General features: G+C 42.6%; 1 protein-coding gene across 1 annotated transcript in view; it reads right to left on the bottom strand.

Moving 5' to 3' along the window:
• Nucleotides 1-294: 294 nt before the first annotated feature.
• Nucleotides 295-23,792, bottom strand: part of LOC145979725 (adenylate cyclase type 10-like) — a 91,641-nt gene continuing 68,143 nt past the window's right edge. The window contains exons 21-23 of the mRNA XM_083112705.1: nucleotides 12,459-13,663; nucleotides 10,148-10,286; nucleotides 295-1,274 (exon numbers count right to left, since the gene is read on the bottom strand). Of these exons, the coding sequence (XP_082968831.1) occupies nucleotides 1,134-1,274; nucleotides 10,148-10,286; nucleotides 12,459-13,663 (1,485 nt within the window). The 3' untranslated portion in view covers nucleotides 295-1,133. The remainder of the gene's footprint in view (nucleotides 1,275-10,147; nucleotides 10,287-12,458; nucleotides 13,664-23,792) is intronic.

The raw sequence follows: 23,792 nt of genomic DNA, 5'->3' as shown, positions 1-23,792 counted from the left end.
GGCAGAGCTAATTTAGTAGAAGTTATAAATATGTTCATATACATAATTTTTAACCACTCTATTTCAAATACAGAGCTTAATTTTTACACCCCAAAGATTAGGTTGAAGAAATAAAGTTACCAGTTAGCAAAAATTTCAACTTTATTTACAATATACATACATTTCATCTTGCAATAATTCACCATAGTTCTCACAATTTTATCCAAAAAAAGAGGAATGATTTTTCAGAACCAATTTTACTTTATTGATAAAAATATGCATGTTGTATTCCTTTAAAATGTCTGTATTCCTTTAAAATGTCATCATCCTTCCTCCTTCTCACACTTCAATGGTTCGTAAGAGTGTAGGTCTGTCAGTTTCCAAAAGTATCAATCGTTGTTTATATGGGGCATTGCAGATATTAGAGGTGAACTTGCAAAATACAAGTTGCGAGCATCAGCAGTTTTCCAAAATTCTGTCCTATTCTAAAGCAAATTTCAGAGTATTAGAGGTGAGGAAGACTCCTGACTCCTGTCAGACATTGTATTAGTTCCTACAGTCTTTAGTGTATACCGTATCATGCCGTAGGCATGACTCGAACCCAGGACGTCATAAATAAATAAGCTAATCATGTTATAAAAAGGGGTCCCGCTGAAGTGTTGGAAAAGAGCTTCTTAAAAGCAAATCAAGCCAGCGACCTTCAGCAGAGTTGGAAAAACTCCGCTGACATGGCATTAGGCCGGCAGAATGTGAAAATCAGTAAATCAGCATTGATGCTCAGAAATCGCCATTGCCAAGGGATGCTCCAATACAGCAATAAAGAAAATTGACCTTTGTCGAGTTCACCCTTAATATCCATAACACCTTGTATCTTCTAGGTCCATAGTGACACTTGTATCTTGCTGTGTCCATAGTGTTGAAAATGTGTGCAATTTGGTGAATATTTTGAGCAAATTACTTAATTTTTGGATGGTGGGTAGGGTGTCTGCCTTGTTTCACAATGTCCTTTGTTATAATTTGTAGCAATTTCTGCACAAATATATTGACAACTGTTAATTTGCATCAAAAACCATCAACTAACCACAAATTACAAGAAAAATTAAAGCAAATGATTGGTCCAATAGGACTAAATATTTATTTCATTGAATTCTCAACTACACACTGTTCTTTGGCATAGGAAATGAGAACATGATTCTTGACCAATTCACCAAATCTGACTCATGCCAATCGATACTTCCTTCATTGTATTCCTTCCAGTAATCCCAGCTATACCTCGACACCAAACCACGCCACACCTAAAAACACAATGATCTGTTGTGAAAAAGCAGCAACTAACATGAAGTGTGTACTAAACTCCGTATCAGCTAACTATAGACCAGGTGAACGAGAACAAGTCTCTGCACAAAACGGCTCCACCAATGAACAGTGAGAGAAACGGGATTGTGTAATGGGTGACGGGAGTTACGAGATGTCATCCTTTGCTATGCAGCATTGTAAACTTTTGAAAAGGATAATACCGAACGCACATGGCAAACGGGCCGTATTTTTGTCTCCAGGTCGATACGGTTGGCAATGCTGCACTTTCACCACTCTATTTTCCTTCTCCTCCTCTGCCGATATGCGCAGCAATGCTCTACAGTTAGCTGGAACAGGGTATAGTTTTGAGATTTTGTTTAAAGTTTATTTTATGCAGAGATAGGTTAATTGGAGCTGATGTACTGAAGTTCTCACAGAAATCTATGTGTAGCAAAACATATGAACTCTGAATTATGAATGCCCAAATCCAGATAAAATTTTATCCAGGTATCAGATAATTTTCTATCTGGATTTCAAATATCCAGATGTTGGATATTCTGAAATCTGTAATATTCATATAAACTGGATTATCCAAAATATCCAGATATCTGAATGTGTACATTATCCAGACAGTCTTTTTTTGTTGTTTATCCATTTTGTAGGCTATCCACATATCGTTTTATTCATTATTCATTATGTTTGTGTTTCACTACAAATTTTCTACAAATCCTTCACCAAATCTGTACTATCTGGATATCCGAATTATCTTGATAATCAAATTATCTGTATATTTATACTATCTGGATATTCGGATGATCTGATATCTGTATTATCTGGATATCCATATATCCAAATTATCCTGATTATTTGTTCAATTTGAAATGGATATTGAATAATTTGAAAATCGGATATATGGTATATGAATTTTGTGACCATTCCTACTTTGAATGAATATATTTATGTACAACTTGGAACACAAAACTGGACTGCACATGCACTCTTCCAATTCACACATCACGAAAACATTAAGCTGAGAACACCAAACCAGACACGCAATCTAAAAATCCCTCCAATTACAAAAATTTTCATAAAGCATCCCCTCAGCTAGGATAATTTGCATAAACATCTCCCAATCTGCTGCATTGACTCCTTGTTGTTCCATACTAACATTCTCCCACATATCAACCAAGTATTCAAATTGAACTACCATTAGACATTAATTTTAAAAATTATACAGTCATTATATTGCTATTAATATTTGCTGTTAACCTGCGGACAAACAAAAAGAGAATCCAAAATGTAGTACTGGTTACTAACTAATTTAATCATAATCTTTGCCCTGTGAATTCACAGGGCATACACTTATCTGAATTGTCTATTCTTCTTACCACAGCACTGGTGTAGGGCAATGATAGGCTAATTAGCTTCCCACACAGCACACAAATTTCCAGGTGAGACATCTAATGGATATCTTCTGGATATTTGTGCCTAAATCCAGGAATGTCCAGTAGACATCCATATGACTTACCCTGGATATCCATTTGTCCATCCAGGAGACACCCATAAGATATCCAGGAAGGATATGTTTTGGATATTCTGTGGACACCTTTTAGACATTACATGGATTATTTTGGAACATGTTTTGGACATTTTATGGATGACTTTTGGACACGTTTCTGCCATCAGTGCAACTTGGTTTGCATTATGTGGATGCTTTTATTTCATTGTGGATAGGGATATATTATGGACTAAAATTGGATCTAATCTGGACATTATGCTGATATTTTTCACACATACTTTGGACACGGAAAGAACATTCCTGGACTAGATTTATGCATATCCAAGACCTAATGTACTCACTCATATGCTTATAACATCATATCCTTATAACTGCATCACAGAGTTTGAATCCTAACATAATTAACTTCAGACTAGATACTATGAATGAATCTTTACATGGATATCAAAACATTTATGCAGAAAAGCGAAGTTAAATGAACCAAATCAATCGAAAATGTATGAAAACGAGATCACAAGCACTCCATGATGCTCGCGTTTACAGAAGCTAATTGTGAAACCACTTCTCGGATCAAACTGAACTAGATGACTGTCATCAATTGTCCACCAATCAACACAGTAGGGCAAAAAGAAGCAGATGTTTCTTGGAAATGAGTCGAAAGTTACCAAGGAAGAATGTAAAGTTGGTACATTACAAAGGCTTATTATGGTCTTTCCCTTCATTGCAGCTTATTAGCACAAGGGTTGAGTGTGGGAACCTCAAGGAACCGCGACATCTTTGTCATTCATCTCCCACCAGAAATGGGACAAACTGTAGAGTTTTGTCTCTTTGTAAAGCCTATGTCCATCCTGAACCATAAAGTAATCAACCCAGAAAATCCTAGCTACCTGCAGCTAAATTTGTGGGAGAGGGTGACCTTGCCTAGGCCCCTGCTGTGAATGTTTTCAAAAGGTCCCAGAGTTCCCAGAAAGGGACGGCCCATAAAATCACTGCATTTCTTACCAATACATCTGTTTGTGTTCAACCAAAGTGTATCGTATGTCACCCTAGGTTCCGAGCGCTTCGAGTTCTGTCGGTTGCGGGACTTCTTGAGTCTGTTGTCATTGGTGCCAATCGCCAAGGTCGTTCCACCTATGAATCGGCTCTTCAGCCTAAGTGGCAAAAGACATGTTGTACGGAGGAAAGTTCCACCAGAAAATTACCTTCTTAAACACGATGAAACCTGTAAAACATCCACAGATATTTATTCGGGGGTGGTCCCTCTGACAAAACATCATTACTCTCAAAATTCTTCGAACGAACTGTGTAAAACATTGCAACACTCCAAAAACTGAACCTGCTCTGCAACACAAGGAAAATGCCTCATTAAGCAATCAATGTGCCTTTGTTAAATTGGTAAGTTCAGTATGGCATTGTATTTCAAATAATGCTGATGGAATAAATCAATAAAATTTGATAAATGACAACGACTCCTTACCACAAGAATATAATTATTCTTTACGGATATCCCCTATAGTGTTTGGGCGTTCGACGTGCTGACCCCACGTCACCCCATTACTGGTTAAAGATCTCCACACCTCTAGGTAGGATTGTGGGAGGGGGACTGGCAGTCGGTAGATAGGCCAAGGCCCTTCCCAGGGCTGTCGGACCACGGGTTATTATTTAAACTACGCTTAAATGTATGTGCAACCACACGTCTTTCCAGTGACTTATTGCAAGGGTTGGTTCCCCGATGGTGCAGTGGTAGCATCGTCTCGTTGTAATCAAGGGGTCCCGGGTTCGATCCCCGGTGGAGGCACAAGTGGTTCGGATTCCACTTTAAACTGTAGGTCCATTCCCGATTAGCCTTACTGTGCATAAAGTGGACTTAACAAATCAATCAATCAATTATTGCAAGGGTTGGTTATTTATTGTACTTGACTCAATAATATAAACTTACTGTGTACGGCAGATTCATATGAACCAAAAAATACCCAAAATAATAATAATAATAATTTACTTCAAAATGACAAAAATGTATTTACTTGTTCCTGTTTAAATTTTCGATCCTTCGAAACAATTTTAAGGAGCTAAGTTGAGTTGGTGTTTTAAAAAGTCCACTTTATGCACAGTAAGGCTAATCGGGACTGGATCTACAGTTTACAGCAAGATCCGGACCACTATGTGCCTCCACCCGTGTATCGAACACGGGACTACTCGATTACAAGGAAACGACGCTATCACTGCGCCAAAGGGGAGGGATCGTTTGTTAAGGATGATTCTCAAAATCAGTTTTCACGAAATCGAAAAACATATGCGACTCAAGAAATCGTACAGTTTGTGAAGATAATTACTTTTAACGCGTTGCGTGCTTTACACTGTCTCAATAGTAGAATAGTTATTTGGCGCAAATAGCCTAATACTACTTGCCCTGAGATATGATAATCTACTTAGGCATCCTGCTACCATTATACTTATTTTAGCGTGTATTGCGCTCTGATTCTGGACCACTTGTAACTGTTTGCATATATGTGGTTTACCGCTGCACAGGCGGTCGTTCTTCAATTTGGTCACAAACTACTCAAGCTCGAAACATTGTTTGGACCCATCCGCAACACCCAACCTTGCCTGTTGTCGACCTGCGACCGCGAGCGGTGGAAAGACTGCTCCTTCCAAATTCCGAGATACATCGAAGTTTCCTACACTGACATCCACTATAGCTAGAACCAGGAAAACGAGAAAGAAATGTATTGTTTGGGGTTCGTGCCACTCAAATTCAAGAATAGTGTTTCAAACTGAAAGCAAAATTTTCTGAAACACTATTTTGCAATATTTGTCATGAAAGTAAAATTTTCAGCAAATGTACAAGGGTTGGATAAAAAGTAATGGCAACACTGCTGTCCCGTGAAAGGGGTGAGTCACAGCTCCACAAATGTTTCGTGGCTGATAAAGGAATGTCAGACGAGGAAGTATAGTGAGTGGGAGCGATCGTATGTTATTCAGTCAAAAACAGCAGTGCTCTGAAGCAGAGGACGAGAGTGCAAGCGCCCTAACAATATGTTTAGGCAAGAAGAACAACGTCTCTCAGGCAGACGGTCAACGCAGCCTACTACTGCACCTTCTTGGAACACCACCTTCGTCTCGCATTAAGAAGGAAGCGACGGCAAGTTCTGGCACGGTGTCCCATCATCATGCTTGACAATGCAAGGTGTCACACTGCGAACACTGTAACGGTGCTCCTGCATAACTGGTAATGGGAGGTACTGGGACATCCGCAGTAATCACCGGTATATGAGACCGTGTGATTACGACCTTTATGCCAAAATGAAGGAACCATTGGGCGTGAAGCACTACGACACGCGCGAAGCCATCATACGTGCTATAGGGCGGTCACTGCGGGACATCGACAAAGATGGACGCGCTGACGGTGTACGACGCCTTCCATACGTGTGGCAGAAGGTCGTAGAGATGGGGGGCGATTACATTGAAGGAATATAACACATGCTCCTCTGCCAATACAGTCAAGTACCAATTATACCAGTGTTGCCATTACCTTTTATCCAACCCTTGTAGAACAGTTTGCCGGGGCCACGAGAACGTTTCGGGTGGCCAGTCCCCCCCCCCCCTAACGACGTCCCTGAAAGAAACTGAATTGGCAACGTCTTACTGTATTTATTCCACGCGGACTTGACAAGAGTAAAACGGACGCTACTGGTGAGAAAGGTTCGAGGGAAGGATATACTGGCTCCACGCGGACGTGACCGATGGTCGTTTACTCCTGTTAACAGAGGGAACTGATCTTTCGGAACTTTCTTTGAAGCGGTGTTGGAATCAGGACTCCAAGTGTATCCATTTCCTTTTGGAAACGTGATAGTGATGGAAGTATCGTAAAAGTAACGTGTTTCTTACCAGGTGCATTCAAACACACAGGTATACTGAACAGGCATATTGTGCAGTTAACAGATTTCGCACAGACAGGTACGTATATCGGACATAAGTCACACTGTTAAGTCGAGCTGGTTAAACGGATACTCGGTGTAGCTTTCTGTATACTGTTGGTTTGAGTTGCTAAGTCCACTTTATGCACAGTAAGGCTAATCGGGACTGGACCTACAGTTTAAAGTGGGATCCGAACCACTTGTGCCTCCACCGGGTATCGAACCCGGGACCCCTTGATTACAAGGCAATGACGCGACCACTGCCCCATAGGGTAGGCCCAGCTATATACTGTAATGCCAGCAGTCCAGTCTAGCTGGAAGAAAACTTGCTGAGTGAAACAGGGCATGCATCATGAACCATCGTACTCTATTGAAACGAACGTTGGGGGAATGAACACTTCCCGAGTACCAGCTCCACTTCAGTTATGATTATTAATAATGTGATGATAAATAAAGTATCTATGAACGCGTAAAAGTGAGGGAATAACTTACCCTCAGCTGGACCATTCCACCTTTAACTCCAGAGGCACTGAACCTTGACGCAGACCGTAGAAAACGTGCTACTAATCGGCGATTTGTCTCTGCAGCATTTTGTCACTACACACTACGCTTAAGTACAATCGCTCGTAAATTCATACTTTGGATTTCCTAATAACGGCTTAGTCGCTGGAAGATCTTGTGCTTGAACAGTCTGCACTGCATAATTTACGATACACACACACTAAATAAAATATATGACAGCACCGAACTTTTACACCGCCATAAACACCACAGCTTTCATCCACATGCATACTCACACGTATGTTACGTCCACACAGCTTACTGAACGAGACAGGTATAACTGATCGCACACCTTATCCAGTACAAGCCCCGCCCTCCGCCTTCTGACGTGAGGGTCAAATGGTAGGTTAGGCATTAACACTGAAATTTTTGTGACGGCTGGAGCTCAATAATGTGTGCTAAAAATGAGACACGACTACAAAGCTTGCTTGTAGTGACTCATGGCGCCATCTGCATGTGTACATGGCAACAGAGTCCTTTCCTTTGAGTTGCAGTTAGACAGAATTTTAGCGACTTGAAGATAAGCAAAGACGGAAATGCAGGGCTCGAAATTGATAATTTTTCTTGTATGTATATTTTGCTTGCACTGTAGAATTATGTATCTTGTAGTCTACGGTTGTATAAAACACAGTTCTTTTTGTGACTTCTAAGAACACACGCTCCTTTCATCAGACATTTGTTTTTAGTTTGATTAAAGATACAGTGTGCCTGTGTTCTCCTGAAACGTCACAACAAGAAAAACGGTGTTTTGTGCTTGTAACAACAGTAGACAAGATATTAATTCGAAATGGATATTTTCACGAAACGGAATGCTTTACTTTCGTTCTTTAACATGGTGCTGTCTTCTCTTAGTCTGATTACTACATCGACGACGAGATTACGACACAAAGCCACATGAGGCCTCCTCGATGGCGCAGTGGTAGCGTCGTTCCCTTGTAATCAAGGGGTCCCGGGTTCGATACCAGGTGGAAGCACATACTGGTTCGGATCCCACTTTAAACTGTAGGTCCAGCGGCCCATACACATGCGTAAAAACACGTCGAAGTCATTAAATTTTGTACGCGACGTAGAAATCAGACAGTATTTGTGGAGCTGCCGATGTTAAGCACCGTAATTTTCGTACGCACCCCCGTTATTATCCTACGGCCCAAAGGTTTAGGAGGTCTTGTTTTTTCTGCATACACACGTGCGTAAAGGCGGCTGGGGATGAAAGGGCAGGTTGGGACTGGAAGGAACCAGCGGAGATAATTACTTGCTCTTCCCTCGGCCAAGACAGCTATTGTGAACAATGATAATCCGTGAGTTACCACCGCTGAAAGGTCGGTCCCTGGGGACCCCCTTTGTAGAAAGCAGGTAGTACGGGACTACCTGAGCTTAAGCTTGGAAGAACTGGGCTCCAAGGGAAGGGTGTACGGATGAAGATATACGTCGCAGCGTATGTCTCGGTAATCTGCCGTAACGTACTTGCGTAAAAAAGCAGCGGATTTACGTCGCAAATTGGCACGTTAGTATTTGGACCGTTATATGAGGGGGGGAATATGCCTCGTTTACCCTCCTCCCCTCCTGGAAAAAATATCTTACTTGCCCCACAATGGAAACGATCCTCCGGATGTTCATGTATGTCATTGGCCTCTCTTGAACAATGTTTCAAATTTCCAAACGTGTGCTGAAATCAAGAAAAATGAAGCAAGTCGCTAGTATTCTTCAGTTTCATTGGCATACTAAAAGTTGATTGATATTTGATTTAGTGGCTAAAACATGTTTCATGTTTTCTTTATTTTCAAAATTGCACCCCCTAAATTTCATTCCCATACCCTATCAGCATCTCTAGATGATTAATTCTGGCGCTCCAGCTGGCCACATCACACAGAGACTGAAATGTAGCAGTGTGGAATGCGAATATATTGAGATAAAAGCAGTTGAATGGTAAACAGTATAAGATGATTATGTTGGAAAGATGGAATACAAGAATAAATCTGGATAATTATAAAGTTGGTTCAGGGCAGGATAAGAGATTATAACTAAGTTGAGACCATATAGCTGGAATCTACAGCGTGTCCCGCTTATACGTATAATAAAAGAAAAATTCATAACTTCTAAACAAACTGTCAGAATAATGTGATTGTTGTTTCATTTTAAAGAATGACTCAGAAATATTTTTAGCAACACATTCAGTGATAGTTGCGCATGCGCAGTATCCAGAATGTCTTGAAAACTGATATCAGTTTCTCAGTAGCCATTCGTTATTTGGTCACCACAAGAAAAGGTGTTCTGTGTTTTAACGTTGCCTGAAGTGCAGTCTGTGACACTTGTGCACATACGATTTCTTGCACGTTATGGTTTAGGTGCTAAAGAAGTAGTTCCATCGTATATTTCAATAAAGAAATGGGAAAAACAGTTACGCGAAATCGGTTTATTTCTCAAATCTCGTTAGAGACTTCCTGGACGAGCATTTCAATGGAAAATGGATGGGAAGAGGTTCGAATTCTATTGAATGGCCCCCACGGTCACCAGACCTCACTGTGTGTGATTTTTTGTTGTGGGGGTGTGTTAAGGACAAAGTTTACTGTACACCGGTTAGAGATTCGCAAGATTTTCGTGAAAGAATTGTGGTTGCAGTAAGCAACATTACCCCGCACATGCTTCAAAATGTGTGGCTTGAGGCTGACAACCGTTTTGACATTTACCGTGCCACTAACGGTTCACATGTGGAAGTGCGCTAGTTTTCTTGATTTGTAAAAAAAAAATTCTGAGTTGTTACATGTTTGTACAAAGTTTGAACAAAAAATATTGGTAAATAAAAAGGTTGTGATTTTTTCTTTTATTATACTTATAAGCGGGACACGCTGTATTACAGAAAATCACAAAAACATACCTTTGAACTGTGGTCTATCCACGTACTCTCCAACGAATTTCCATGAAGGTCGCTGAGTTTCTTTGCCTTCTTCAGTGTTTTCAAAGCGCCCACCGTGTGCTTCTGGATAGCTTGCATATAAGCTTTCAAGTGCAAATACCTGCAAAGAAGTAAATAATGTTAAGGTTATGCTTAACATTTCAAGAAAACTAAATACAAAATTCAGATGTAGATTTGTCAAAGTGGATATAGGGTGATTAGTGAACAGTTGCTAATTAGCATAAGAGCGAACGGTGGTTGGCCCTTTAGAAGGCCAACAAGGGGATAATTCCTTTTTGATGTCTAGAGCAGTGGCTGCCGTGGCTGGCTTACAGGGGCGGCGCGAAATGTTGCAATATTTTCACTGAAATGACACTTTCTTGTTTTTATTCCTTTTGTATATGTAAAATGTTTCTGATTTAGAAATAAGTGTCTATTTTTTAACTTAAGGCAAGCAACCTAACCACACTAACTTATTGTTTCAAGAGTTAGATAGGTCAACATTCTGCCTTGAGCCCGCGGAAAAATCTTGAAACACTAAGGGCGCCATGAGACGAGAACTTTGGGAACCACTGGTCTAGAGAGACAATAACCATTCCCATTCCTTGACGTCTAGAAAGATTGGAAACTTAAGCAATGGCTTATCCACCAAATGATTTACAATTAACAATACATTGTCAATTAATACAATAGTAAATGGAGATTTCCACCCTCTGGAAGTCTAAATTGAGCAATAAACCTCAGATACGATGTTTAAAAAGTAAATAAGTGTAGAATGAATCTAAATGATGAAAGTTTAAAAGTTAAGTCATGTTATACCGGGTGTCCGAGAAGTCTTTGTATGAAAACAAAAATTAACTGTATCCGCTATGTGCAACATAGACATGAAAAAATGGTACCAAAATGTTCGGAAACTATTCAAGTTTTATTGGCAATAGGAAAGAAATCAATAAATCTCCACGTGAGCACCCTTGGTAGCACGGAGTACATCTAGTCGAAATTCAACTTTTCGCCATGCATTAGCCAACATCAAAGGAGGGATTGATGTGATGACTTGGGTTATCCGTTGTTGCAGAGTTGCAAGATCGGATGCAGGAGTTCTGTAGACATTGTCTTTCACATAACTCCATAGAAAAAATCTAAAGGGGTTATGTCTGGAGATCGTTCAGGCCACGCCGTCGGTCCATCTCGACCAATCCATTTTCCAGGAAATGTCTGTTCAAGGTAGGAACGAACCTCCAGACTCCAATGTGGCGGTGCACCGTCTTGTTGAAAGACAACATCTGGGTGGTATTCTAGCAATTGAGGAACAGCAAACAATTGCAACATGTCGAGATACACTCCAGATGTTACGGTGTCCTCACAGAAAAAGAATGGTTCGATTATTCTGTCATGCAGCAGCGCGCACCAAACGTTCACCTTCGGGTTGCCCATGGTCGACTTCCTCACCTCATGAGGGGGCTCTTTACCCCAGATACGCACGATGTTTGAAACTGTCTCTGCACTGGTTTTTGTGACCTGCTCTCGGGAAACCACAGGACACACTCAGCCTTTTTCTGATTTGTGTACATTTCCGGTTTGCTGGACACTGGCACTGCTACACTACTGCAACGGTACAGAAATCTGAAACAAAAAAAAACTTGAATAGTTTCCGAACATTTTGGTACTATTTTTTCATGTCTATGTTGCATATAGCGGATACAGTTAATTTTTGTTTTCATACAAACACTTCTCGGACACCCGGTAAATCCGCCTCTTGATTGTGTGATCTAGAATTAGAGACAACCCGTTTGTCACGGGCGTTACATCTTCCCTCCATTTTTGAACTGTAAAGTGAAGGTCACCTACTTTTCTTTCCCAATTCCAACAGAAACAGAAATAGTACATCAATAACTCGCATGAACTAAAATAAAACCTTCTTATAGAAATTGATGAAAATATGATATCACGGGTCTTACTAAATTTGTGAACTGTCCTTGCAGGTGGAGATCAAACTCTGGTACCTGAATGAACCTTATACATTGAAATGCATGCTATGCTATGAATAAACAAAAATCCTCAACGTTTTTACTTTTGAAAATATTCTTGAATTCAATATTCAAAATCGAAAATATCCTGATCTTAAAATTCAAGTTATTTACCAAATAGATATGCTAAGAACAAAGGGTTTGATCTTTCATAGGTGTTAAACTAATTGTTAATTAAGAAAAAATCCTAATTTTTATGATGCATTTGATCAATACCTATTTAGAAGTATAACATAGGTTAGGCTAGGTTTATAGCTTGTCCTTACCTTGGCTTTGCAACCTGCACCCGTTCGCAAGCTGCCTTGGTTGCCTTGAACAACATATTCGCCTCCCGGAGAGCAACGGCGTAGGCTGGGAAGTTCCTGGACTCGATCTTGTTGACCAGGTACAGAAGCGAGCACTCCAGAAGCTTCAGGAGGGTGAAGGTGTTCGAGAAAGTGTCGTCGCAGTTGAGATGGTGGACCTTAGACTCGACCTCACAAGCCTTGGCGTCCACCCACTCCTCGTTCCTGACGCACCGCAGCCATGTCGAAACGAAGAGACGACGCTCAGCGTCGACATCCCGAAACGTCGCCTCCTGTTCTTTGATCTCATCCGAGAACTTGCTGCAGGCGTCGTAATCCTCCAACGAGAACCCTGTGTCGAGTCGCATGTCGAGACAGAGAGCGTAGTACCACGTTTCGGCAGATCTGTCGCTGTTCTTGTCGGCAGCGTACGACAGCTGCTTCAAGATGTCCACCGCTTCCGACAGACGGTGCGTCATGATCAGAGCCTGCGCCATCAGAGGAAGCATGTACAGCTTGATGTCCTGCACGTGGATCCTGTTTCCGAACTGTATCAGCTTGAAGCCAATATTGATGGCTGCTTCGATCTCTCCTCGTAGAAGCTTCATCTCAAATATCGCACTGTAGAGTCTTCCGATCGCCAGAACCGTGTCTGCATTTATGTCCTCGACTTTCCTGTGACACAGCTTCAGTCCTAACCTCTCCACCTGCTTGCAGTTTTGAATATGCTTGTACTTGTAGCATATCTCTATGACGTTCCTGTAAGCGGTGCACAGGGTGACGAAATCCTCGTCGGACATCCCAGCGCAGTCAAGTTCAAGAACTGCCGACAGATGGGCGAGGCACCATTCTTTCCTCAGCATGTACAACTGACCCAGGTTAGACAGAGTAAGCGCCATCTCATTACGGATTGCAGCTTCTTCTGAATTTCCCGAGTGTCTTCGTAGATAGCGACGGACTTTCTGGCTGGCCTGTGCCCCAGAGAGCTGGACCTTCGTCATCCACTTGTTTGTCCAGAACGTTTTCCCGTAGAGCTTCAGGGCGCTAAGCAAGAATGCTCCTGCCTCGTCTAGGTTTCCCATGCTCAGATAAGCTGCTCCAAGTAGCGTATGCGCTCTGCCCTTGAGATGCTTATGACTCCTCAAGAGTGAGCGCGTTGAAGCATCATTCATCTCGGCTTTGGCCTCCTGAAAATACATAAGCCAGATGAGAATCATTGACTCGTACTCGCAAAACATGCCTTTGCAGCGCGAAGTGTCAATTAAGACAATTAATTGAGGATTCAATATAAACCATTCATTGGCATAATGTAAAACGCCGGTAGAAATATATTACATAGAAGAAAGTGATGAAGCAATCTTGCATCAGTCTTAAGGACGGTGGTATTAGAATCTGGAGAATGTTGAAATACGTATGATTTGAGACCAACTGTGTGGAGATCAGAGAGGAGGAAAGGAAAACCTGAATGAGAAAGGAGGTGAGCAACGGTCAAAGCACAGAGAATGTAGAAGATGAGAGGAGGTGAAAGACGAGAGAGTATAGAAGAGGGAATAGAAAAGCAAAGGAAATTATGAGTAGAAGGGAGATATTAGAAAAAGGGATAGAAGAGTAGAGTGAAGGAGTGCAGAGGAGAAAAGAACATGGTTGAGAGGGTGGAAAGGAGAACAGAATAAAGAAGTTCAGGGGGAAGAGGGTCAAGCGGAGTAGAAGACAGGAGAGGGGAAGGAGAGAAGAGAAGAGCATAGAGTAAAAGAGAGAAGAGTGGAAGAGATGAAGGGAGTAGAGATGAGATGAATGGACAGTAGAAGCTGGGTAAGGAAAATAATATATAGAGGAGAGAAGAGAAGGAAAAGTGAGAGAGAAGAGATGAAAAAGATAGAGAATGCAAAGAATATTGATCATAGGCAAATAACATGTACATAGGAAAGTACTCGGACACTCACCTCAATTAGTACTCCTGCAGTTTTTTTTTCTTTATACACATATTTGCAGAAGGTGCAATTCAATCTACATGTGTATCAATATGCCCTGTATAAAAGACACCTTATTAGTAACTTCGTTGATCCTGTACCATCCAGTGAGAGATGATGGTACTGGATTTCCATGGGAGAGCTGCAGCACATAAACCAATGATTACTACGCGAAACGCGGCACGTCGATTACGGTGGGGCAAAGAACGTCGCCAATGGTCCCTTGAACAATGGAAAAATATTCTGCCGAGTGACGAATCACGCTACATGTTGTAGCGATCTGATGGACGTGTGTGGACGTGGCAAATGTCCTTACCGGAATGTATTGTCGCTACCCTGAAATTCGGCGGAGGTGGAATCATGATATGGAGTTGATCCCCTTGTTTTGGTGCCCAGAACTCTTAATGCCGATGCCTGAGCTAGACCCCACTGAACATCTGTGGGATGAGTTACGAGCGGCGGTTGCGATCTAGGCCAAACCGCACAAACACCACCACCGAACTGTTGGCTATTTTGCAGGAGGAATGGAAGCGACTACAGGCTGACATTTACCCCAATCTAGTGGCAAGTCTTCCACTTGTTTCAAATAAAAAATATTGTAATTCATTTATTTGAATCGTTTCGTTGTAAAAACACAGAGGATAATAGCTCGTCTCCTACCCACAGACCCCCAGTTCATTCCCCCTGCATGTGGGACTGCCTTGACGTGGCAACGGGGCTTAGTAGGGATTTTTTAAATATTTTCCTTTCATTCATCATACATCTCCATCTCCATTGACCTCCCTGTAACCAAGGGTCCTACTAGAAGAGACAATCTCGGTAAAAGAAATCCTATCGCAAGGTGTTTGTTGCACGTGCCGATGGGACAGTGTCATCTGCAGGGGTAGTTGTAGTCGCGAACAGAGCCGCAGGGATTTAGATTTTGTCCTTGCGTAGCCTTAATTTTTGGGGTAGGCCTTCCTCGGCATGGAGAGCGTGTTGAGGCGACAATTTATGAACCCTCTTTAGAAAACCTTACTGTACATGGGCTCAAACATTTCAAACCGGGAGAAACCCCCAAAGCGTGTGAAGCCCATGAACCCCATTAATCAATTGGAACAGGCAAGTAACGTCACGTCAGTGCCACGTTACCTTGTAATTAGCATTGTTGAAAAGACTGATAGTAACGATGAATCTGCCAACCCCAAGAAAAATGGAGCTGCAACTTTAAAGGACCTGTCACCGTTCCTTGTCAAAAAACAAGTGGACTATGCCGCTTGAAGTGATGTCCCCGACATCAATAAACTGCGCAACGGAAGCCTCCTCATCCAGACAAGTACAGATCATCAGACTAACAACCTCCTTAAGCTTAGAACATTGGGCAACTTTCCTGTTCAGGTCGAACCTCACCGTCAACTGAACAGCTGTCAAGGTGTCATTTGCCACTAGGATTTGTTGAATGCCACTAAGGAAGAAATCCTTCAAGAGCTATCAAATCAACATGTCACCGAAGTGCAGCGAATAAAGACGCGAAAGTTCGGAGAACTTGTACGTACCAACGCCTTCACTTATACCCACTTTTCAGACGACCACTCTCCCGGGTAAGGTACGGGCTGGATATTACAGCCTGAATGTCCGGCCGTACATCCTCAACACGATGCGGTGCTTCAAATGTCAGCACTTTGGGCCCACTCAGCCTTCCTGCAAGGCCACTACTGCCATATGCGGTAAATGCAGTGAGCCCGATCATGGGAAAGAGCTATGCTCATCTGGACCCAAATGCGTTTACTGCAAATGAGAGAACCCAATCTGGCATCTTGACTGCCCCACTTTCCAAGAGGAAAAGAAGATCCGAGGGTTGATCGACACAGAGAAAATCTCTGATGGTGAGGCAAGACGTCGTCTCCGTTAAACCGTACGCATGTACCTGCCTGAGGACATGATAGCGGACGAAGCCGCGGATGAGGAATTTACAAAGGTGACAGGGATATCAAATAGAGTACGCCTTATACTCAAGTATATTTACCGGAACCGATTACCATCTGCTGTGTGTACATAACAATGGAGGAGCGTTTCTCTCTTGAGGATCGGCGCTCTTTATACCCCTCTGGTGCCTTTGGGCGATTTTAATTCGTACCATCGTCTATGGGGATCTGTTCGTACAGACCCCCGGGGCCAGATTCTAGAAGAATTCCGTGAGGTGTCCGAGTTAACACTCCTGAAAGATGGTACTTCCACATACTTCAGAGAATCTTGTGGGACGTATTCCGCACTGGATATGTCGTTTTGCAGTCCCAGTCTGGTTCCAAATATTCCTTGGGGCGTCCATCTATGTGGGAGTGGTCATTTTCCTTTACATCTTGTTTTTTACCATCTTCAGGGATCAACAGAACACCTTCCTCACTGGCATTTCAGTCGAGCTGACTGGGGTGTTTTCTAACGAGCACTGCAAGTTGATATCGAGCGTGCGTCGACTTACCACCTATCGACGCCCTTGACCACTTCGTTTTCCGTGTCCTTGATGCCGCACATGCTTCGATCCCACATCCCAGTGGACCTGCGAAGTGTCACCAGTCCCGTGGTGTTCTGCGGAGATCAGTGCAGCCATCAAGGACCGGATTCGGGCTCTCGATCGTTTCAACAGAAGCCACACTGCCTCGAACCTTGAGCAGTTCCGCATTAAGCGTGCCCGTGCCGGTGAGTTCATTTGAGCAAGTAAGAAGGCATGCTGGGTCCAATACCTGTCTTCTCTGACGAAGCAGAGAAAGCCGTTTGGACCAAAGTACGTCTAATCCAGAGAGGTACATAGACTCCTCCACTGAGTGCACTACAACATGACGGCACGTTAGCTACCAACTCTGGAGACATTGCAAATATCTTGGCCATGGAGTTCTACAGTGCATCCAGCTCGGAGAAATACCAGCCAAGTTTTCGCCTTGAGAAGAAACGACAAGAACGATCTAAACTTGTTTTCCGAAGCAATAACACCGAGCGCTACAATTCTCCATTCAAGGAATGGGAGTTCGATAAAGCGCTTCGGGATTCGAAGAACACAGCTCCTGGGGTAGAAAGGATCCACTACAAGATACTTCCTCATCTACCTCCAGCTGCTAAACATTTCCTTCTGACGGTCTTCAACAGGCTTTGGTTGGAGGATTCTTTCCCCTCTTCCTGGAAAGAGGATATTATTGTTCCCATCCTGAAGCTAGGTAAAGATCGCACCGCAGTCTTGAGTTATAAGCCCATTGCCTTAACTAGCTGTGTGTGCAAGTTGATGGAGCGCATGGTCAACAAGCGCCTCACCTGGTTCTTGGAGGAGAAGTCTTTGATAAGCAGCTATCAATGTGGATTTCGCTCCAATCGTTCCACGCTCGATCATCTGGCTCAGCTGAAAACGCACATTCAGGATGCTTTCCTCAACAAGGAATATTTGGTTGCCGTTTTCTTTGACCTCAAAAAGACCTATGATTTGCTATCCTCAAGCAGCTCCACTCTTGGGGTGTCCGTGGCCATATAGCGTACTTTGTTCAGAATTTCCTGTCAGATCGATAATTCAACGTACATGTTGGTAACTCCTTTTTTGACATTCATCTACAGGAGAATGGTGTCCCGCAGTTCAGCGTACTTAGTGTGACTATGTTTGCCATAGCAGTGAATAGTGTTATGGCAAACAATCTTGCCCCTGTACATAGACTTCTCTATGTGGACGACCAAACAATATTTTGTCACTTACATGGCCTCCCCGATGGCGCAGTGGTAGCGTCGTCGTCGCCTTGTAATCAAGGTGTCCAGGGTTGGATACACGATGGAGGCACTTGGCACAGTGGTCCAGTCCCGATTAGCCTTACTGGGCACAAAGTGGACTTAACACCAAATCAATAACAATAACAATTTTGTCACTCACGGAATCTCAAGTCAGCTTCTCGTCAACTCCAACTGACTATAAACAGTTTGGTTGAGTGGTCCTCCAAAATTGGTTTCACCGTTGATACGAAACTGACTTGGCTACCTCACCTACGCCAGCTAAAATTCTCCTGTCTAAAGGTTCTCAAGCTTCTACGCGTTTTAAGTCATACATATTGGGGTGCTGACCAAACGTTACTGTACCGTTCACTTATCAGGTCGAAGCTCGATTACGGATGTGTTGTCTATTCGTCCGCCCGACCATATCGGCTTCCATTTCTCGACACTATTCATCACGCTGGTATTAGTTCGTTTTCCGGTGCATTTCGTACGAGTCCAGTCGCGAGTCTGTATGTTGAGGCATCTGAGTCGTCGCTATCTCTTCGTACACAACGACTTATTTTGAACTACTACCTTCATCTTCGTTCGATGCCCTCTCATCCTTCGTATCATACAGTCTTTGACGAGAGAAGGCTGACTATGTACCGACTACATCCTCGTGCACAAATGTTCGTGCACACAAGATCCTATAAGCACTTGGTGTTGATAGTGATCTGCCTGGCGCCTCTCTCAACTTGGGAGTTCCCTGCACCTGCGATTAACTTGTCCCTTGCTGCTCTCCAAAAGGCAGAAACGCCAATGATCGAGTACCAACAGCGTGTTTTTGAGCTTCGCTCTCAGTACCCCAATTTTAATGTGTTTTACACGGATGGATCCAAATCTGCGGAATCGGTAGGATGCGCCTTTGTGGTGGACTCTGAAAGTCACAGTTTCGTCCTACACCCTGCCTGCCCCATCTACACGGCAGAGCTGTACGCTATCTTAAAGGCATTGGATTTCGCAGATATTCATTTTATGAAGAAAGTCCTTGCATGCACAGATTCCACCAGTGTGCTCCCGAGTCTAGAATTATGGAATTCCTTGTCTGCCAGTGACGATGTCCGCTTTTGTGGGGGACCCTAGCCACGTGGGCATACAGGGGAACGAAGCAGCCGATGCTGCCGCCAAGTCCGCTGATGCAGACGTCAACGTTCTCGTCCACCTGTTGCCAGCTAGCGACCTGCAGAATGTGTTCCGTTCTTGCCTTATTGACACTTAGCAAGCTGAGTGAAATGCGGAAACGGGGAACAAGCTTCACGCTATGAAGCCCACCACACGTGCATGGCGTTCCACTTCCCGCCCCTCTCGTCGAGAAGAAGTAATTCTTACCAGACTACATATTGGACACAGCCGTATAACACATGGTCACTTGCTGCAATGGCTGGACCCTCCGATGTGTCGTGTTTGAACGTTGTTTTAAGTGTTCGGCATATTCTTATTGAATGTGCCGACTTCGCTATCCTCAGACAGACTTTAAATCTTCCCAGCTGTTTGTCATCCCTGTTGGGAGATGTCAACAGTGTTTTATCCTACCTATTTTAGATTCTTGCGAAGAGCTGGTCTCTTCCACTGTCTGTGAGTAAGCTTTTAATACATTCTGTCTTTTTAATGTGTTGTGCTTGTTTTGTGCAGGTCTTTTTACAACCTTGCACTTTTAATTTTTCCCAAAGGGCTATTTACATCCCTGACTTTAACTTTTTCAGTCAGAATTTTAGATAAGGGGATATTTCCCCGTATTCATAGAAGGGTGCAAAATGATCTTAAGTGCCGACGCACCCAAAACTTTTAATTCAATCAATCAATTAACCAATTCATTCCGTTTATTTCTTTTTTAGCAATGAACTGTTAAGACAATTCTTTACAGAACTTGTTTACAATTAACAGACGCCAATTTCCTTGTATGAATCGTCTCCTATCAACGCACTCTATATTTAATTGTTAAAGAAACTTGTTTCATACGAGTGGATTTGCAATTCATTTATTTGGATCGTTTCCTGCCGAAGAACACCGTAGAAAATTGTTTAAGGCCACTCGTCTCCTAGCAACAGGCTCCCAATTCTTTCCCTTGATTTGTTTCCTAGCAATGAACTGTTAAGACAATTCTTCATGAAACTTGTCTCCCGAAACCAGTGGGCGATTGCAAACGTACTAGATCCTCTCAACGGAAATTCTATTTCCTCATTGTTATTGCATAGATCCTGATGCTTATCAATAATCTTTCACATATCATTTACCTCCAGTATGCAAATTATATTTCCCCCTATTTGCCCAGGCTAATGTCCATCTTTCAGACCATGGCCACATAGAGAAATATGTCCAGAGTAATTTTTTGTTATACTGGTTCCAAAAAAAATCAGGACGCGTGTTTTGCATTTTATGAACCGGAAGTGAAACATCACGCACTATTTAGACTACCACCAGACACTACCATATTTACAGCAGAATGCTATGCGATCTACCGCGCCTTAATTTATGCAATGCAACATAACTACATTAAAATACTCATCCTTACAGATGCATTAAGTGTTTTAAAGCCCTGACATTACCCTACCACCAACTATGCCGTCAACCTATTTTTACTATATTGATTTTAGAATTAACCCAACAAGCATAATACAAAAATGTAACCGTTCAATTTACAAATGTCAAAGCACATCACATTAACCAAATAAAATAATGAGAGATATGTATGCTCAGCGTGCAAGGGATTTACTGCAAATACCATTTAACAGATCTACTACCTAGAGTAAAAAATGAAATCAAGGATCATTGGAAGGTTTGGTGCAAGGATCAATTATCGATAGTACGCCATACATACAGATGGCTCGCGGAATATAACACAAGAAATCCATGATTCCACAAATACCCCCTTGCAAGACCGGTTGTAGTTTGTGTTAATAGATTACGTACTGGACACGTACGCACACCAGCTCACTTAGCGAATATAGACGTCACAACATCAGAACTGTACATGTGGTAATGACAACCCCGATGTGGTACAACTAATTTTGGAATGCGTACAATTTTCACATCAAAGGGATATATTATACAAATGTTTGATACGCTTAAAAATTCAATTTCCTATTCCACTACCTTCCCTGTTATGTGATTTATCACCGTCACTTATTTGGATTTTACTATATGGATATGGACGTAAATGTCAAACCATAATTTAAACAGAACATATTGTGCAAAAGTACAAGAAGAATCATGTTTTTATTTCCAAAATAGTGTCGTATCTCTCATGAATTCATTGGATTTACGCAGGAAGTGTGAAAACTAGTAATTTTATACAAAGAACAAGAGAACGTTGGCCAAAGTGGACAGCTTTTTGTTTGACAGGGTCAAAGAAGAAGGACTTGTCTCCCACTAACAGACCAGAGTTTGCTTATTGGAGTCGTCTCCTAGCAACGCACTCTCTATTTAATTGCTAAAAAAAACTTGTTTCATACAAGTGGATTTGCAATTTATTTATTTATTTATTTGAATCATTTCCTAGCAAGACACCGAGGATAATAGTTTAAGATAACTCTCCTAGCAACAGACTCCCAATTCATTCCATTGATTCGTTTTCTTAGCAACGAAATGTTAAGACTATTCTTTATAGACCTCGTTCGTTCATTCATTCCTTTCTTTTGGACCTAACAGCTTTTATGCCGTTTTTTGTCCATTACAATTTATAGAGCTCGATTCCCACTACGGACAACACATTCGTTATTTGATTCGCCTCGTATCAAAGAACTCTCAATTTACAAGGGTCGTTCAAGGATGACCGGGACTTTTATTTCTGCAGAGGAAATAGGTAGCAGAAGAAACACCAAACTATGTCAGTTTTTCAAAGTATTCTCCGTGCGCGCCGAGGCACCGTTGCTATCGTTCTGGCAGCTCCCGAATTCCCTTGGCGTAGAAAGAACTTGGTTGTTGTCGTAGCCACTGGAGGACATCGCTCCGCAGTGCTTCGTCTGTCGTGAATTTCTTCCCTCCCAGATGGTCTTTAAGGGGTGCAAACAAATGATAATCACTGGGGACTAAATCCGGACTGTAGGGGGGATGGGGCAGAACTTCCCAGCGCATGTCGGCCAGAGTTGTTGTTGTCACATTGGCCGTGTGAGGGCGGGCATTGTCATGGAGAAGAATGACATTTCCAGACAACATCCCAGGTCTTTTCTTGCGAATGGACTTTCGTACAGCACCACTCAACAATGTGGAGTAATACTGGGCATTAATCGTGCTCCCTTTGTCCAGACAATCCACATGGATAACACCCTTCATGTCCCAGAAGACACTTGCCATGATCTTTCCAGCGGAAGGCTGCGTTTTGCTTTTCTTGGGGGGCGGGGAACCTTTATGCCGCCACTCCATGCTGCGTCTTTTGGTCTCTGAGGTTGAATTGTGCAACCATGTTTCATCACACGTGATGATGGATTGCAACAATTCTTCACCTTCTGCTCGAAACCGATTCAGAAGCTGTTCACAGACCGTCCTCTGTGTCCACTTCTGATCGAATGTCAGCTGGCGGGGAACCCACCCTGCACAGATTTTGCGGAAGCGTAAGTGGTCGTGAATGATTGTCTCAACACTCCCGACACTGATATTCACCTCGGCAGCAATATCCCGCACTATTACTCGCCGGTTCTCAAGAATCATTTGCTCAACACGTGCGATATTCACTGGTGTGACTGCAGTCGGGCGAATGTGTCCATGCGCTTTATTTGTCACCAGCTCCCGTCCTTCGCGAAACTGCTCACACCATTCGTACACTCTTGTCCGCGACATCGTTTGTTCACCATACTGTGCTTGCAATCGTCTGAAAATCTAAGCTGGTTTCACTTTCTCCTTCACGAGAAATTTGATTACACACCGCTGCTACACAGCCACAGACACACTGCTTGCCGCCATGTTCGCTGCAACTGCTGCGCATACGCGAAATACGTCATGCCGGGCGCTAGTTACTCGCGAAGGAATACATTACGTCACCCGCACGTTTCATCATGATCCGGTTATTCATCGATTTTTTACGTACGAAAATCCCGGTCAACCTTGAACGACCCTTGTAATAGTTGAGTTGAGTTGATTTGGTGTTTTAAGTCCACTTTATGCGCAGTAAGGCTAATCGGGACTGCACCTACAGTTTAAAGTGGAATCCAAACCACTTGTGCCTCTACCGGGTATCGAACCCAATTTAATTGTTGGCGACTACTTGTTTCAAATATTTATTTGTGAAAGACTACTACTTTCAAATGAGCGGACTTCCTAGGAATAACACCGAAGGTAATGGTTAAATGCGACTCGCGCCTTGCAATAGACTCCCAATTCATTTCCTTTGAGTCGTTTCCAAACAATGAACTTCTTAAGATTATTGTTTTGTACAACTTGTCTCCTTCTAAAATACTTCAGTTTGCTTATTTGATTCGCCTCCTAGCAACGAACTCCCAATTTAATTGTTAGCGACTACTTGCTTCAAATAAGCGGACTTGCAATCCATTTATTTGAATCGTAGCCTATCAAAGAACACCGAATGGCGGACCTACCCCGTGCTAACACAAGATTAGCTCCAGACAAGCACGTTCCAACGGGTGTCCGG

Source organism: Lepisma saccharinum, chromosome 26 (genome assembly GCF_977018435.1).
Source record: "Lepisma saccharinum chromosome 26, izLepSacc3.1, whole genome shotgun sequence".
Taxonomy (NCBI): domain Eukaryota; kingdom Metazoa; phylum Arthropoda; class Insecta; order Zygentoma; family Lepismatidae; genus Lepisma; species Lepisma saccharinum.
Note: the sequence above shows the minus strand (reverse complement) of the source record. Positions and strands in the feature narration are given on the sequence as shown.